The sequence below is a fragment of the Nomascus leucogenys genome, chromosome 12 (assembly GCF_006542625.1).
Source record: "Nomascus leucogenys isolate Asia chromosome 12, Asia_NLE_v1, whole genome shotgun sequence".
Classification (NCBI taxonomy): Eukaryota; Metazoa; Chordata; class Mammalia; order Primates; family Hylobatidae; genus Nomascus; species Nomascus leucogenys.
Window position 1 is genome coordinate 74,539,226 of NC_044392.1, and position 19,495 is coordinate 74,558,720.

Here is a 19,495-nt window from a genome sequence, read left to right on the forward strand (position 1 = left end):
TTAAGGACAGGAAACGTGTCTTTTATGTCTGTTGGCCCATAGTACAGTGTTGGGAAAATTAGTATGTTATAGATATTGCTGAATGAATTAATACAGGAATGAATAAATGATCATTACCAAGAGTTCATTCAACTTATGCCTGAACACCTCTGGTGGCTAAGAACTATTGACCTTTTGAAGCAAAAATGTGTCCAGGCATGATGGCTCACACCCATGATCCCTCTGGGAGGCCAAGGCAGGAGGATTGCTTGAGCCCAGTAGTTTTAGACTAGCCTGGACAACAGAGGGAGACCCCTTCTCTACAAAAAAAAAAAAAAAAAAATTTAATTAGACAGGAGTGGTGGCAAGCTACCTAGAAGGCTGAGGCAGGAGAATTATTTGAATTCAGGAGTTCAAGACTGCAGTGAGCTACGATCTGGCCACCGCACTCCAGCCTGCTAACAGAGACTCTATTTCTAAAAACAAATAAATAAAGCAGAAAGGATATAAAACAATCTTTAATTATGAGCTATGTACAATAGCAAAAACACTCTAGATCATCACTGTCCAATGGAAATACAATGCCATCCTCAAAAGAGAGCCACATGTATAATTTTAATTTTTTTATAACCATATTAAAATAAAGTAACAAGAAAAAAGTAAATTTTAGTGGTGTATTTTGCTCATCCAATATATCTAGAATATTCTCATTTCGGCATTAATCAATGTAATTATAAATAAGATATCTTACATTTTTCTTTTATATTAAATTTTTTTATTTTGAGAGACAGGGTCTCACTATGTTGTCCAGGCTGATCTCGAACTCCTGGCCTCGGCCTGGGATTACAGCTGTGAGTCACCACACCCCGCCTTTTATACTACATCTTTGAAATCCAATATGTATTTTAAATATACAATCTATCTCAATTTGGACTAGACTGATTTCAAGTGTTCAATAACACATGTAGCTACTAGCTAACATACTGGACAGTTCAGCTGCAGACTATATTGTATGTATACTTCAGAGCTAGACAATGCCCAAAATACTTTACACAATTGTCCAAAGTACATCCTAGTTTCCAGCCTCTGAACAAATCTATGACATCTATGTACCAGCTACAGTAAAAGAAAGAGCTTGTATCATTGAGACCTACAACACGAAACTGTATTGAGAATTAGTAGGGAGGACAAAACCATCTCCCATTCACGAAAGAGCAAAACCACATGCCTCAGGAGGCAGGGCCCAAAGTTGAACATGACCTGTACCTAACAAAACAAACAAACAAACAAACAAACAAACAGACAAAAAAACAGAATCTCAGCTTTTCAGATTTAATATAAGGCTATACAGAAATCATTTTACTCATCTAAAGAAACAGAGATATGTGAAAATTCAATTCTAAGTCATGGCTTAAAAGGTCACCTGAAATCAGCAGAATAAAATCTGTCTAGAACTAGCCATAACACCAGAAAAACAGACCAAGACCTGTACTCTGGGCATTTTATCAACATCTGATCGACACCCATTTAACCACTAATTTTTCTATTCTTTTTTTTTTTTTTTAATTTCAGAGACAGGGACTCATTCTGTCACAGCAGCATGATCATAACTCACTGCAGCCTCAAACTGCTGGGCTCAAGCAATCCTTCCACCTAAACCTCCCAAGCAGCTAGGACTACAGATGGGTGCCACTACCCCTGACTAATTTTTATTTTATTTTTTTTGTAGAGATCAGGTCTTACTATATTACTCAGACTGGTCTCTAACTCACGGATTCAAGTGATCCTCTTGCCTCGGCCTCCTAAAGCACTGGGATTACAGGAATGAGCCACCCACACAGCCAATAATTTTTCTTTAAAAATAAAAATAATGGCAAATTGGTTTTAACTCAGGTATTTAAGAGCTTTTCATAACATTCAACAAAATAATAACTATTACTGTGTTCATTAAGGTAAATGACTGCAATCTTATTCAAAACCATCTTTATCAACTAAGGCTACTGGAAATATACCATAAAGAGTACAAAAACTTTGGCACCTACCCTACTTCACTAAGTTTGGTAAAACTGATCTGGAACCCTAAAGGTAGGAATAAAAAAAAAAAAAGTAGTCTGAGCGAGTTTTCGCAACACAAATCACCAAAGCACCTTGTTGTTCCAGCAGATAAAAAATAGAATAATATAACTCACCTCCATGTGAGTACTTAATGGGTCATGGAGACACTTACACTTGTTTCTCTTCTCAGATCCTGTATAGCGGAGCTCAAGCACTTTAACAAGAAAACTCCAACAAAGAGTCTTTTTTCATGGGGGTACAACTTATTCAAAATATGCCCCAGCTGTTAAGAATGGATTCAACAGTTTGGACTAGAAAAGCCATCCATTTTCAACACTCATGAAACTGGCACATCCTCACTAGTCAAAACTAATGGGCATTAGCTTCCATCATACCAAGCACCAAAAGCTAAAGTTTATTAAAGATCCATGGGGCAGAAATGACCCCAAAGATCAAGACTGAGAAGCAGCAGGGAAAAATTGAGAATGAAAGGAACATCTTAAAAGAGAATAAAATATTGTTTCCATAGTTTTGATACTCAAGAGGAAAGCACGGTAAAGAGAACTTTCCCTTTGAAGTATAGTTAATTGCTAAACGAACTTCGACAAAAATCACAATATCATATTTAAGCTAATAAAAATCTGGTTCAATGTTTTATGTAAGGAAATACATTTTATGATTACATCTAATGTCTACCAGCACATGTTTACTTTATGAAAAAGAAGGCAGCCTGATGCCAAGTCCGAAGTGGTTGACCCTTTTGAGCCTTTGTTTAAAGACCTACAAGTTCTGGCATGCCCAGAAGATCTAAAATAATTACTTTTGAGATTTCCCATTAAAACTCAGCCACAGAGCTCAGCAACTGGGATATCACTAAGGGTCATCCCCCAAAACACAACAAACACCTCCCTCAACACAAACATTATGCATCCATTTTAATGACAGATGTCATTAAAGGATTGCCAGTGGGAGGTGTGTGAATCCTCTGTTAGAGAAGATTGGCCTCACAACAGCGAGAAAACTTGGCTATTCCTGTTCACATTAAATAAAATACCATTATTTGATAAGCCATCTATTTCCAAGACTCTCAGGAAACAGCACAAAAAAAAAATGTTCCACAAAATGCTAGCATATTATTCTAATCCCAAGAGATGTTTTTTGTTCCACACAGGTGTGGATCAGGAAATATGCCTCAGAGTGTTTCAGAACAGGAGTTCTGCTGGATATTAATGGAAAGTATGGGGCAGAAGGAAGAAAATCAGTACTTTGTAAAATTCTGGGCCAGATGCAGTGGTGCATGCCTGTAATCCCAACTACACAGGATTTGAGCCCAAGAGTTCAAGCCCACCCTGGGCAACAAAGTGAAACCTCCATCTCAAAAAAACGAAAAGAAAAAAGAAAATTCTGGGTTATACAGAGCTAAACAGGTTACTTCATTACCCAGAACCATTCAGAATCTTTAAAACAGAAATTTGCTTTGTAAGTCTCCAAGATGAAGAGTTTTAAATTTACTTGATGTATATATTTACTATATATATATATATTATTTATATATTTATATATATATTTATATATTTTGCCATGGCACATCTTATAGAGCAGGAGTTCTCAACCTTGACCACACATATTGGAATCATATATGCAGTTTTTCAAAATCCCAATAATCTGACTTCACCCTTGACCAATTACAGCAAAATTTCTGGGCACAGAATCTAGGGATCAATAGTTTTTTAAAGCTCCCCAGGTATGCAGATAAGTTTGAGGATCAACATAACTTTGAGAAACACCTGTAAATTCTAGCCTCTTCTCCAAGCTTTAGGAAAAAACTAAAGGGATAAGACATCGAATGTTCAACCAGCTTTATTCCATTAATGTCAGCACATTACCCTACCTAAACTTACCTCCAGACTTAGTCATTATTTTTCATGCCATGTTCTCTGGATATGTCTTCCAAACTAGGTCCCTGGATGTTATTTATTGTCAGCATAATTTTATTCCCTGTTTAATTGTATGTGTTATTTTATTTTATTTATTTTTATTTATTTTTTTTTTTGAGATGGAGTCTTGCTCTGTTGCCCAGGCTGGAGTGCAGTGGCACAATCTTGGCTCACCACAACCTCCACCTCCCGGGTTCAAGCAATTCTCCTGCCTCAGCCTCCCGAGTAGCTGGGACTACAGGCACATGCCACCATGCCTGGCTACTTTTTTTTGTATTTTTAGTAGAGATGGGGTTTCACTTTGTTGGCCAGCTGGTCTCGAACTCCTGACCTCAAGTGATCGCCCACCTCCCAAAGTACTGGGATTACAGGCATGAGCCACCGTGCCCGGCCTATATGTCATTTTAAAAACTGGCTTTTAGGGGATTTAGGAATCATCACCAATACTAAAAAACTTACCAACCTGATACATATGGACCAACAAACAAAGAAATAAGTATAAAATGAATTTAAAAGCACAAGAGACATCTTAAATAAGAATTGTACAATTTAGATTGGTTATCTTTTCAATGTTTTGTGGGACTTTAAATTTTCACAAATACTGTTTTGCGAGCACCAATAATGTAGATTTGAAAACCACTGCCACTGACTGCCATGAAAACAATCTGGACATTCCACTAAGGGTCACTGGTTTCCTGGGGCTTTAGACGAGCTGAGATTAATATGGCTTTGTTTGCTCAATAGTATACACTATAATTTAGTAGTACACTGAAAGGAAGAGAACCTAAAAAGATTCATACCCGGTTTGTCAATTCAAACTCTGCTAAGTCTGACCCCAGAACTGAAAGGCCTCTTGTTCCCTTGAAGGCTAGCTGCCAAACCAACACTGAAAATGGATGACTCAAAGAATTAAGGTAGATGAAAAACACCCCTTTCCCCTGATTTTCACCTGAAGTCACTCTTAATCAACACATTGGCTATTCTCAGTAAAAGTGAATACAGTGGCCGGGCGCGGTGGCTCACGCTTGTAATCCCAGCACTTTGGGAGGCTGAGGCGGGCGGATCACGAGGTCAGGAGATCGAGACCACGGTGAAACCCCGTCTCTACTAAAAATACAAAAAAAAAAAATTAGCCGGGCGTGGTGGTGGGTGCCTGTAGTCCCAGCTACTCGGAGAGGCTGAGGTGGGAGAATGGCATGAACCCGGGAGGCGGAGCTTGCAGTGAGCCGAGACTGCGCCACTGCACTCCAGCCTGGGTGACAGAGCAAGACTCCGTCTCAAAAAAAAAAGTGAATATAGTTTTTGACACAACTACCCTCCAACAGAACATCCTAAGACTGACTCACAAGTGACATCACAACACTCGTTGCTGTCACACAAGCCAGAAATTCAACTATCTCTAAAGTCAATTTAATCAAGAATAGGCAGTAAAGCTACACAATTCTCATTTTTTGTTAATTTTAACTAGGTGAATAGAATCTAAGTAGGAATAAAATCAGATCATCCTTTTGGTTATAATAATGTACCCATACTGTGAACTTCGTATTATATATCCTACCTAACATAACATTATACAACCTATGCCATATGAATAAATAAGCATAGCACCTAAAATCAGTGCCTGAATTGCTGTTCTCCAGTTTTCATCCTAACATGAAAGGCAATCCATGAGGCCTATTCCTAACATCTTCTCCCACCCCCCAATTTCAGAGTTAAACCTCCTTCCTCAGTATTCCCATAACACCTCTCTCCTAACTCTAACAAAGCACTGTAACTGTTTTACACACCTATACATGTATACAGACTATACACTGAGCTCTCCTGCAGCAGGTACCAAGTTGTCCTAAGCATCTTTTGATCCATAGGACTATCACAGTGACTGGCACCGAAAAAGCAATAAATATACTTTAGTATACTTGCTCCCTCAGGACAAAATAGGAAAAGAACCAACCACAGCCCTCAAGAGAAGAGTCAGCCATGCAAACAAATAATTATAATACAAGGTGTTTGCTTTAACATTGTATGTAGCCTTGTAATACATAAAGTGTAACAGGGAATCACAGGCAAAGGACCTGCCAAGCCTCTCCAGAAAAATGAGGAAGGCTTTACAGAAGTGACTGCCCAGATAAATGTTTGCAAAGTGAAAAAAAATTGAAAAACAGCATTATTTAAATTCACAGTGGCCATAAAACTCTTTTTATTAGAAAGAAACTAAAATATATAGCACAAATGGGAACACAGACATTTCGGTGAAAAGTGTATATGAACATACCAACCACACCTTCAACAAGCCTTCAAAATCATCTTCATTTTTAAAAAATGTTAAATAATAAAACAATTACATCCAAATAGAAATTTCTTTAAGGCTTCTCATTTTTAATTAAAGGTGTTAACATATCATCAGTTGAAAAAATCTAGACAATGAAGACAAAAGTGTAATTTCATAAGAAATGGGATTTTTTTTTAAAACCTGGTGATAATAAAACCCAGATTATAATGAAGACCAATGCAATGATGGCTGCCCAGAATTTAGTATGAGGATGATTCTTGATAGAAGTCCATTAGTCTTAGTTGGCCTGAGCTATAGACTAAAAACAATTCACATCTTATCTCAGCATAATAAAAAAAATTAAGTTTCCAGAAAACTAGTAGTATTCTTTCAACTAAATTCTTCACTAAATTATAAATGCACTACTTTGTGGTATTTTCTGTTTCAAATGTGTGGTTTATGAAGAGTCTAGATTTAGAAATGCAGCTTAATGTAAATACAACTCTTGGTATCCTAAGATATCAAAAAGATAGAACTTAGAGTTACATTCAAAGGCATATTTTTAGTAGGAAATGGGTGCATATCTTCATTTACTTATACATGCATAAAGAAATTCTAGACTGATATCAAATCAACTAATACCAGAAGTTACCTGGAAAGGACTAGACAGACAAGGATCAAGGATGGGAGGGAGAATTTTCACTTAAACCTTTCTATAGATTTTTTAAATTTCTGAACTATGTTAATGTATTTATATTTTCAAATATTTACATAAAAGTATTTGAGTGAAAAAATATTTGAAAAATAGGCTATAAATTTAGTATTTACACAGAATTGAAATCAATTCTATGTTAAGTAGTATTAATTATCTTACTATCTTTTCTTCTATTCTGGTATTATTATTTAAAAATTCTAGTTCTTGACTGGGTGCAGTGGCTCACACCTTTATCCCAGCACTTTGGGAGGCTGATGCAAGTGGATCACTTGAAGCCAGGGGTTCAAGAGCAGCTTGGCCAACATGGCAAAACTCCATCTCTACTAAAAATACAAAAATTAGCCAGGCATGGTGGTGGGGGCCTCCAATTCCAGCTATTCAGGAGGCTGAAGCAGGAGATTCTCTTGAACCCAGGAGGCAGAGGTTGCAGTGTGCCACTGCATTCCAGCCTGGGCGACAGAGTGAGACTCTGTAATAATAATTACTATTACTATTAATTATGTTACTAACAGTAATAATAGTATAATGCTAACAACAAGAAAAACAAAAACCAAACATTGCACTAGGCAGAAGGATAAATTTATTACTTCATTTGATCCTTAGTTTAGACCTGAAGCCATTTTACAGATAAGGAAACTGTGGCTGAGAGAGGATAAGTAATTTGTCCAAGATACTTATTTACTACAGACAGCAAGAAGCAGAATGAGGCTTCAAACTGCTTGAAGTTCCTCTGCCTCCACAGTATATACTCCTAACCACTTTGCTTAGAACTTAGAATTATTAGCATTATTACCCCTTTCTGAAAAAATAGGATTATATTTTACAAAGGACTTTCAAAGTATAGGAGCCATTAGAAGTGGAAGGAAAAATAAGCTTTGTCTTCACCATTAAAACTTTCATCTACATTATCTGTCATTTTTTATCTGCCCTTCCACGGCTGATTACCTCAGACTCTAGGTTGCTTCAGAATATTTTCCTCTCAGGGTCCAAATCCCAATGCCTTACTCCTTGACTTCACTTTAATTAAACACAATAGGTGTTGCTTCTTCCCTCCCCATGTCTTACCCTACCTCCTGTGATCTCAGAAGCAGAATGAGAATCCCCTGACTCTTAAGGGATTTAGTCTTAATGTATTCATTCAAATATTTACTAAAAGTGCTTTTAAGTATAAGGCACTGGGGCCTGCCCTCTGAGAGTTTACAGCGGAATGAGGAAGACAGACAAGCAGAGTCTTCTCAGTCACTCCCATTCCTTTCTCTTATTGTGTTGGTTAATTATGGTAATATAACAATAATAAGCAATAAGCAATACACATGCTTGCAGATTTGGACACACAAGCAAAAAAGGCAAAAATATTAGAATCATTCACAATTCTAGCAGAGGTAAGTGTTATGGGAGTTTTGATGTATGGTCACTTCTACTTTATGTATGTATGTATGTATGTATGTATGTATGCATGTATGTATTTGAGAAAGAGTATCACTCTGTCACCCACGCTGGAGTGTAGTGGGGCGATCTCAGCTTACTGCAGCCTCGACCTCCCAGGCTCAAGCGATCCTCCCACTTCAACCTCTCAAGTAGCTGGGACTACAAGCATGTACCACTATGCCTGGCTAACTTTTGTATTTTTAGTAGAGACGGGGTTTCACCATGTTGCCCAGGCTGGTCTCAAACTCCTGGGCTCAAGCTATCCACCGGCCTCAGCCTCCCAAATTGCTGAGATTACAGGCATGAGCCACTGCACCCAGTCCCCTTCTACTTTTTAAATGAGCTCAAGTTCACCCCAAATTTTTAAAAGATCTTCTTTTGATGATACTTAGAAAACACGGTAATGAGAGAAAGGCTTCCTGGGGATGCCAGTCAGATTTGTATGCCAAACTGGTGATTTAGGGTCCCCACTAAACAGGTGCTCCTGAAGAATCTTAGAGGGTCTTATTCTATATCCCCAGCCTCTGACATGTGACCAGAGCTCAATCACTGCTCATGAAATGAAAGAATGAATGGATGAATCAATGATGTAGATTACTGAAATCCAACAAATCTTGACATGGTTATTAGCTTATAAATGAGGCACTCTTTGTGCTTCACATAAACTGTAAAGATATAGAAAGGATTCAAGGAAAAAAATAAATTCCTACAAGAAGAAAGCTCTTTTATTCTTGCTAGCTAGGGGGATAAAACTCTACAAAATGAAATAATAAAAGCTACCATCTCATTTCATTCCATATAACATAATGGTTATTATCTTAAGACAATTAAAAAACACTACAACCCAACTCTAAAGTATCCAGCTCTGTAGCAAAAGCTTAACCCAAGTTTCACCAGGAGTTATACCTGAATGGAAGATAGTGGGGGTTTGAGCCAGACAGGAGTGCTCTGTAGGCTTCTTCTGGTGTCTTCTTTAAATAGATTACCTAAGACAGATAAATAGCAACATTTAGAACACCCAAGAATGACACAAAACTAATTACTCACCAAATTTGCATTTCACTTCCTCCACTTTGAGTGACAACTGTTACGGTGATAAGTGTTGATCTTTACAAAGCAACAACTTGCCAACATTTCCTTTTCAGCATGAAGCTGCACAGCAGCCTTTGTCTTCTCCATGGGTAAGCTTAGAGACAGAGGGCAGATCTACGAAGAGGCCATCCCAGGCTCTTTACAAAAGCACACTGAACAGACACAATGGCAGGGACAGTTGTACCCTCATAATATACCGTGTGCTCACCAAAGACCAACGCACACCTCCTCGACCTTCATCGAAGACCTGCCGTGAGTTATTTCTGTGCCTGGTAAATTTTGAAAGACTTCTCACAGTGAGCACAATATCCATGGGGTATCTACTGAATTTTCTGCCTACTCTGAGGAAAGCCAGTGTTGCTCTCTAGACACTCAATAAAATCACAATAAAATGGGTGAAAATGTGTATGGGTAACGGTATTGGAAAACATATTATCTTGGATTTTGATACCAAAGCTACTTAAATCCCTCTGGTCCAACAAGATGAACTAATCTTAAAGACACAAACAAAAAAAGAGTCCTTAAAACCAGTGAACAGCTCCCAGGTAATATACATAGATACTGAGTATACAGTATATGCCAGGCACTGTATCAGGTACTGGCACCTCCCTTAATAGAATTTATGCCTGTGGGGCAAAGACAATAATCAACAAAAATAAATACAGTCTAAGGTAAATGCTGAAAAGGAAATAAACGGGGGCCTGGAAAGCGGCTACCTGTGTCAAGGTAGTCAGGGAGGGGTCTCTGGGTGATGTTCAGGGTAAGATCTAGACTCTAGACGGGGAGAACCACAGGAAGAGCTAAGGGGAAGGAGGAATGGCTATCCAGGCGTGAGAATGACAAAGACAAGTTCCCTGAGGTGGGAAAGAGCCTGGTAAGCTGGAGGAAAAGGAGGTCAGTGTGGCTAGGACTGAGAGAAGGGGAGAGGGGGCGGGAGAAAGCCAGGCAGTGGCCGGAATGTGAAGAGCAATACAAACCACTGGAAGAGCTCGATTTTATTCCAAGAGCAATTTAATTTTTTAATTCTGAGCCGATGGCATTGGCCCTTTTCCTCTATAGTCAGAAACGAGCTTAATTCCTACAATCTTCTCTACCTAAAATTAGTGGCACTATTTCCTTAATATGTCCCAACATCAAAACCCTATGCATTTCAATGACAAGAATGGCAGAGTCTTGATTCTTAACAGTACGGCTTTCCTCTACTTACAAACCTTCTTTGAGCTTTAAGCTGTTTCACTAAGAATATATTATACGTTTACCTATTAATATTTCAGGACTAGAAAACGAGTCCATTCTGAGTTTTTTAAAGAAAGAAAAAATAGATTAAAAATACTAACTTTAGTAACAAAACCCCATATTCATTTGGCAAGTAAACATGAAGGTCTGATAAAGCACACACCAACCAAAGCTTATTGAGTGTGAAACAAAAAGCAATAGAAAGGAAATAACTAAAAGTGCTGCCAGACAAGAGGCATAGATTCTAAAAATGGAGAATTGTCACTCCAGTTGCAGCTCAAATAATTACAAAACTCCATTTAAACCAACACTAGCTCTAAAGACCATTTTCAGTAACCAACATTACAACAGGTTTTACTGTACCCTAAGGGGTAGGTTATGTAACAGAATTGGTTATAATGCAGTGATTTCTTAAGCCTAAAGATGCTGCAGTATTTGAAAGGTGACTGGTTGCTAAAAGGGAGGGCTGCTTGTAGAAAGCTTCTGTGTGTGGATTAGATAATTAAAGCTTAGACAGCAACCTTTGAAAAGCAAAAATGCATTTTCCTCCCCAGGAGCAATTACGTTAATTCCCTTTAATTTTGAGGGAGTCATTCTGCAAGAGGGAGGCACCAGCCCACAAAGAATGCTTCTTTAGATTGGCTACCCCACAGGGCTTTGCTCCTCATCTTACCTGCATGACTTAGCACACATGGCCCATGTTCTCACACTGCAAGATGAGACCCTTTGTTTTTATTTTTATCCCAGTGCTCAATTATTAATGAGTGCAAAGTGAAACCCAACAGAGGCCATCTAAATTCCAGGAAGATTCCTGGGGCATCTTTTACAGGTTGACCTTTCACAACCTGAAGGTAGGTATTTGGGCAAAGTGGGGAAATGTTCTCCTGATGAGTGAGTGCATTACTGCATGAATGCATGCTGGGTCATTAAAATACCAAATTCGATTTTTCCAGGATAAAATATGTCACATATTCTTATGCCAGATCTTCTTAGACATGTCTCCTTATTGAAAAGAAATAGAGGAGAGAGACAGACTAGGCTAGATTAAAGCTCAGAAGAAAAGTGACATTTAATAAGAAAGGTAAGGAACTTTCCAAACTCGCATTGTTGCTCTAGGATGAAAACAGAATTCAAACAGTGGGCTGACTCCAAAGCCCACAGCAATTTCATCATATCTGCCTGAAAATATAAACTCAGTTGGTAGCATAGGTCTGGAAAAAAGGTTTCCACTCTTCCAAGCTCCTAAATGCCATTTCATTCCATTTCATTTTAAAACTTAGGTGACTACAAACTGTAACTGTTAACAGTTTGTCGTCGTATTTGAGGAAAAGGGCAGGGGAAGGATCAGAAGGAGAAAGAGGAACTTTTTACCTTATATTTCTACTATCAACACATTGTCTTTTTCACAGACATACACAAATCTGTTTTTTAAATGTGAAGTAAGTAAATTAGTTATGCAACATTAAATGTGTACTCTTTCTAAAAATAAAATCTATATTTAATGCTTGAAAATTTGTTACCAGATATTCTAATATTTCTAAAAATATTTTTGGCTTCTCTCAGCAGAATCATAAAACTATTTTCTGAATGAAATTAATTTCAAAGCATCTTCTAAATATCTTGAATTTTTCTCTTGTGCTCCTAAGGGGAAAGAAATAATATGCTGTCTACTTTTCTCACTAGGTATTAACATATATAAACCCAAACCAGAAATTTCCCCAAACTTTTGACTAATACAACTTAACAAAAGCATTTGCACAGATAATGTTTGGTGTACCACATCAGTTTAGTGGGTGGTACATGCATGACTTTGATAAAACTGCCCTATTTTGCCAAGAAGTCCTAGAAACCATATTAGTAATATAGCATTTAACATATACTTTTATTTGTAACCGAGCAGGAATTACCCAATTAAAGTGACTTTTTTCTGTTTAACAAGAACTTAAATAACTTTTAGTTTCTTTAATAAAAGGTTCTTAAAGAGCCAGTATCTTAACATATATATTATCAACAGCTATGAGGTTTTATTAAACAGCAAAATAAAATTTACCCTACTACAAACCAGCACAATTTATATTGTTTACCAGTAAGCCAATGCTGCCCATCGGTTAATCATGAACTTTCCCAACTTCTGCCATAGGTACCACCATGTACTTCCATTCATTCTTTTTAAACACACATTTACTTTTGACTTAAATCAATTTGACGTAAAATGTTTTATATCATTGCTATAAACGGGAAAACCTGCCACTGAGTCTATACATAAATGAATATTAAAATGCATAACTCTTACAATTTTAAATATTTGTGTTTACTACACCATGAGAAACAATGTAACAGATATCAAGTTTGTACTAATTTTATAGAGGAACACCAGAACAACATGAGAAGTTATATAGAATCCTCTTAGAATTCATCTGCAAATACTTCAAAATCTTTTTTTTAAACTAAATCCTGCAGTCATTAAACCCTTAATACCTGCTCCAAAATAATATGTGAATTTCTGAAGCATTTTGGAATTTACAACTATATTTCTCTACTCAGATAATTCAATCTCTCTAATACACAAGCGGAGATCCTTAAAACAACAAATGGCTTCATAGAGAAGTCTCAACCAGACTCTGGGTCATGAATTTGCTAATGATCTTTCTCTGGGGACATTTGCCTCAAACTTTACTATGTTTTTAGCTTTGTTTTTAGGTGCTATTTTTCCTCCAAAAAAAAAAAAAAAAAACAAAACACCTCTTCAGCAAAGCACAACACACACACATACAAACAATATATATATATATTTAAAAGTGAAATGTGTGCCTCTACATTAATTATATTTATATTTTGTGACTTGGAAAGTGAAAATATTCTTAAGGATTCAATTCGGCCATCTGAAAGAGTATTCTTCAATTTTATTTGTTTAATATTTTACTTGTGTGAAAAAGAGGAAACAAATGCTAACAATAACCTTTCCCAGGTAGGTGCTGCCACTGGAACACTGGCACGATAGCTTTGAAATTAGCATTCCAACCATGTCTGAGTCAATTAAATTCCTTCAAAATACAATTTCCAGAAAACAGATGTTACAACTTTAAAATAGTCTTGAAGCACTATGATTTACCAAATATGGAAGACTTATACCAAAAAAGGAGAGACTTCCTTTACAAGTTTCAGACAACTAGGTTTAGCATACACAGAATACTAACTGTGGACATTACAAAGACGTCACTATGATGTGTGCTTTGGGCTGTAGCCCATTAATCAGCAGAAATGCTGAGTCCTTTCCTTAGCACCATGTAACTTACAATTATCATGCTTGCAAAACTGCAATTGAGGATGGGGGTGGGCAGATGTAAGAAGAAAATGTTTCTTTTACTGGTGAAGCTAACCAGTGCAGAGCACTCACTTGGCTTGAAACTACTGCACCCTAACTGGCTGCTCCCAACATCCCCCTTTCTTATGAGGGGTTCCTCCCAGTCAGCCAGACCCAGAATCTCAAAAGCCATCTTTGACCTTGGCCTCTCCATCACGTGATACCCACATCAAGTCAATACCCAGACTGATTCTCTCTTCACAGTCACAATTAGTCTCTCTCTTTTTATTTATTTTATTTTATTTTATTTTATTTTATTTTAGACAGGGTCTGGCTCTGTCACCCAGGCTGGAGTGCAGTGGTGCAATCTCAGCTCACTACAACCTCCAACCCCAAGGCTCAAGGCATCCTCCCACCTCAGCCTCCCAAGTAGCTAGGATTACAGGTACACACCACCACATCCAGCTATTTTTTTGTGTTTTTAGTAGAGACAGGCTTTCGCCATGTTGGCCAGGCTGGTCTCAAACTCCTGGCCTCAAGTGATCCACCCGCCTCAGCCTCCCAAAGTGCTGGGATTACAGGCATGAGCTACCACTCCTGGCCATCCACAGTCTCTTTCAATATTATGGGGTAGATCCAGCTTTGGGGGCCTGAAACACATCATTTGGGGAGCAAAGATGGAGGATACAAACATCTTTTCAAATTTTACAAAAATTTTTCCCTCCAACATCTTGAGAGAGGGAACTAAGCAAGAAAAGGCCCTGAGTCTTAAATTTCATTAGTTCCTCAGTGAACTACCTGGACCTTTCTTCCATGACAATCATCATCACGTTATTTCAAACCCTTATCACCATACTCTAGGACTAACACCATTTCTCTCTGCCTCCACCTCCTGCCTACTCCAGTAGTTCCAGAGCAGGGCTCGGAAAGTCTCAACCCTGCTCAAAAACCCCAGCCCAGACTGCCAACCCTTCACCAAGATATCGTCCCAGCCTGCCTTTTCAGGTAAATTTGTCATTTTTCCTCAGATGAACCCTACCTGCTAGCCTGGACTCCTCACCCTTCCCTAAACATACCTGATATCTCCGGTATTTGAGGTTGTTGTTGTTTTTCTGGAATACTTTCCTCACCATTTCTACCTATTAGACCTATATTTCATTAGACCTAAACTCAAATACTATGTCCCACGATGCCTTTCTTCTCCAACTCAGAACCTTCTCCCTTACCCTTTAGACTCCAGAATATGACACTCAACTATAGGTGATAATGACCACAATAATGACAATGAGAAAAACAAAAAGTTAACAGTATATACCATGTGCCAGGCACTCTTCTAGGCACTGTACATAACTTGGTTCATTAATACTCACATCACCCCGAGTTAGGTTCCATTATTATTCCCATTTTCATTTTACAGGACAAGCACTGAGAATTAGTTGCTCAAGATCACACAGTCAGTCTGGCTCCCTCATAGAAATTCATAAGCACATCCTGATGGGCCCCTCACAGCTCTTTTGTAACTAGTTTCCTTTAGACTAAAGTGGAAAACTTCTGGAGCTCAAGTAACCAAGCTTCCCATACCTTTATAAACTTTCAGATGCCTCCTGTCAGACAGATGCTCAGCAAAAAAACCTATGTTTAATGAACAGCTACTTTAAACACATAAGGATAAGAATGCATCTACCCCAAAGGGTTAATTCAGCTTAATTAATAATTGGTGAATGAGATTTTAAAAGACTATATCACTACAACTATTGTGGGAATGCCCAAAAGAGGAGTAAAATTAACTTTCTCAGCCCAGTTGTATGAAAACATCAAGCCAAATAGAGTCAATTCACCAATGATGTGCTTCAAGAGAAAGTAATAGACTGATTTTAAAAAATAAAAGCTCTAACTCATATGATTTGTATTTGCTTATAGAAAGTATTTAGTCAAGGCATACTCCCTGATCCAAATAATCACTCTCCCACTTCCTCTGTGTCTATTCTGAAGCCACACTCAGCCACTTCCAACATGGGATAAAACGCAGCCAGCAGGAGGTGGAACAGAGCACAAATCACCACAGATGACTGTAATTCAATCAGCATATATATTTACTTAACGCTTACAATTTGCACAGGAACCTGCACATATATGAGGGCACAGGGAGAGTCTGAAATCTCCATTATGGAGCTTAAAGACACTGACTTCAAGGACTTTAAAGGGGGTTGGGAATGGCCTATGAAGTGACCAGACTCAACCTGAGCCTACCTTGCATCATCGCAGTGTTTAGATGCCACCTCCTCCGTTTCCTTGGGATCACAGCTCTAAAGTGAGGCAGTCTTTTTGGCAACCCAATAAGATCAGGCCCCTGCCTTATGTTCTCAAAGCTCTCTGCCCTTCTCCTTCAAATTCATAACCAGTTTGTTTCTGTGGTTATTTGATTGAGCCTGTCTCCCCAAGTAGGCTGTAAGGCTAATGACAGCAAGGTTTCCATCTCTTTTTTATCTGCAGGACTCAACGCTATGCCTGGAATGTAGCACACACTCAAAAAATGATGGACGATTGCACAAATAGTGGGCGTTTTATATGAGGGGAAGCATGACATAGACACAGGTTCTTTCCCCATGAGTGGCATGAAACTAACCCTCTATGCTTCCATTACCTTAGGTATAAACTGAGGATAATAATTGTAACTATCACATAAGGTTGTTTGTTGGGAAGAATAAATGAATTAATAATGTATGTAAAGTGCTCAAAATTATATCTAGCACATAGCTCTTCTACAGCAAGGGACAACAAAAAGGAGATAAACTTTGGTCCCAAAATGTTTTTTTTCCTTTCCACCATCTGTCTCTGGGTGAATCTGGATCCACATTGTTATTATTTCTCACACCTTCACCCTAAAGCCCGTCTATGTATACAAACATCGGAACATGAGGTTGTAAATGTCCCTAATAAGACCATGATTTAGTTCAACCCTCTGATTATAGAGTACAGATGTTGATCCTACTCTCAGTTCTGCCTCTTTAAACAGCCTCTCTAGTCTCCTGATGCCTTAGTATCAACATCCATAAAATAAATGCCACTGGCCCCTGCTTTACCAAACCCATTATCAAAATATCAGAAAATCCCTGAGGTGGGCCGTGTCTTTCTGCAACAAAGTACGTGAAATAAGAAGCGAGTTACTGTTACTAGCACTGTATTCATTTTTTCTATTTGAATGTCTCGTGAACAAAAGAATTAGATTCCCTGGCTGGATTTGTTTTTAGGAAAGGAAAGCACTCACCAGTTACCTGGAAAGAATGAATCACACAAGTCCACGAAAAGAAGTCCAGCATAAAAACAGAAGTCCATCACAAAAATACACTGCAAGGCAAAAAACTCTGCAAAAAGCTGAAACATAAAACTTTTAAAGTCTCTTCCTTGGCTCCCAAAACTTGGTTCTCAGACTTCTTAAATGTCAGGGCACTTAATTTATAAACTGTTTTTTCCTAAAGACAGCATTAATTGTGATACACAAACACAAACAAATTGTTTAATTTTGTTATTTTTAGCAACATTATTTTCCTAATCATCTCCTCTCATTATATCCAGTGACTCAGAAAACAATATCTACATTCAACTTTATAATTTTTTAAAAGTAGGAAAAAGTTATACATTTCTCAAATGCATAAACAATTCCACTTTGTTCTAATTGCTTGTGGAAATAGAAATATTCAGTGTTAATCACTTATGAATTAGATAAGTCAATCTGATTACAAATCAGAAACACAACTGTATTTAAAACTTGTATTATATTCAGTCTATTTTAAATCTATCATGCTAAATAGTCTAATTAAAACAGAGTAAGAATGAATGTCTTTTGTTTCCTATGGTCTTTGGTTGAACACGTTGTAAAAGAAAGTCATTCTTCCTGTTCTTCAAGTTTTGAGTCCATTATAAATTACAGATTATGAAGTCAGCAAAGCATAAGACAATATATCTGCTTAACAAATATGGAGGCAAGGCTAATCATAGAAGTTAAGCAGAACCTGACATCAGGTCTCTATAGACATCGCTTATTTCTACCCTAAAAATACTTAACAATTTTCAGTATTTGAATCCTTACAAGAATGAGGTCTAGAAATGACTATGTTTTTTGTTTGAGGTGCTGTTTGCTCTGAAATACCCTCATGTGACATCTCTTCACAGTTTAATTTGAAGCTGGGATTTAGCATACAGTCAACAAAGAGCAGACTTTATTTATTTGACAATTCGTTTAGAATAGAAATACTCTCTCACCCCTCTCATGGGTATAATTAGAGTGAAACCAGTGGGAATTTTTTGATGGGCAATTTAGGGAGAATTGCAGACAATATTAGCCATGTGTGTCTTCCCATCTAATTTGATTACAACCAAAATTTTCATAATCAGCCTAAAAAGATATCCTTCCAGAACTGACAGCTACAGCCAGCACAAATGCACATCTCTTGCTAGCATTGTCTCAGTGACACAATGCTTCTCTTCTGCCTGAGGTGAGTTCACGTACCAGCACAGACCTCACTGAGCTGGTTATGTGACAGTAAACTAGCCCAACTCCTTATAAAGCAAACAAAGGAAACACCAAGCCAATGTTCTTAATACACAGAAACCTAAAAGGACACGTTAAAGGGGGAAAGAAGAAAATGTGTGACCCCAAAATAACCTCAGTCCCTTAGTCTCACACAAGCTGAGCAAAATACTGTTATGTTACAACATGCAGCTAAATATAACCCTGTAGAACATTTATCATTCATCATCCAAAAGTAATCCTTATATAAAACGCAAAAACAGACTCACTCCAGAATATCACTTGAATAATACATACTCCCAAACTGAATGGTTTCATGTTAAAAACTCCTGGTGCTGAGTTTCACTGCTTACTTCTGGGTATAGCACGAGCTTCATTTCATAAAACTTTCCAAATGAAGAAAGAAAATTAAAAAAAGTATGTTATTTAAACCCAGGACTGAATTGGATCAAGTTTACAAGGCAAAGAACCATAACTTTGTAATGAAGATGGTGATGCAGATCCACTGTAACAGACCAGGACTGGATGTTTAAATCCTCTTAACACCTGTTAGCAATTATAGAAAGTCTTTAAATTGCAAATATATTATACTCCAAACATTTATTTGTAAAAGATAATACGGGGTTTTTTGTTTTGTTTTTTGTTGTTGTTGTTTAAAGTAGAGACGGGGTCTTACTATGTTGCCCACGCTGGTCTCGAACTCCTGGGCTCAGGCGATCCTACCGCCTTGGCCTTCCAAAGTGTTGGGATTACAGGCGTGAGCCATTGTGCCTTGCCAAGGATAATATTTTGACTTCTGGAAATATTTTCCCAAAGACAAAATCTTAAGATTTTAAGTTTCCTAAGCTAGTCCAAAAATGATAATATATTCTTATCATTAAAGGCATATATCTAAAATAATGTAGAAGACACTATTTTCAAAATTAAAACTAAAATAATTAAGTAAGTG

The 19,495-nt window shown here is 37.6% G+C and overlaps 1 protein-coding gene across 3 annotated transcripts in view; it reads right to left on the reverse strand.

Moving 5' to 3' along the window:
• The window catches only part of CDC14A (cell division cycle 14A), a 169,235-nt gene that overhangs the window by 89,671 nt on the left and 60,069 nt on the right, over positions 1 to 19,495 (reverse strand). For all 3 annotated transcript variants that reach the window (XM_003260116.3, XM_003260117.3, XM_012500327.1), the window contains exon 5: positions 9,290 to 9,369. In XM_003260116.3, coding sequence (XP_003260164.1) covers positions 9,290 to 9,369 — 80 coding nt within the window. The remainder of the gene's footprint in view (positions 1 to 9,289; positions 9,370 to 19,495) is intronic.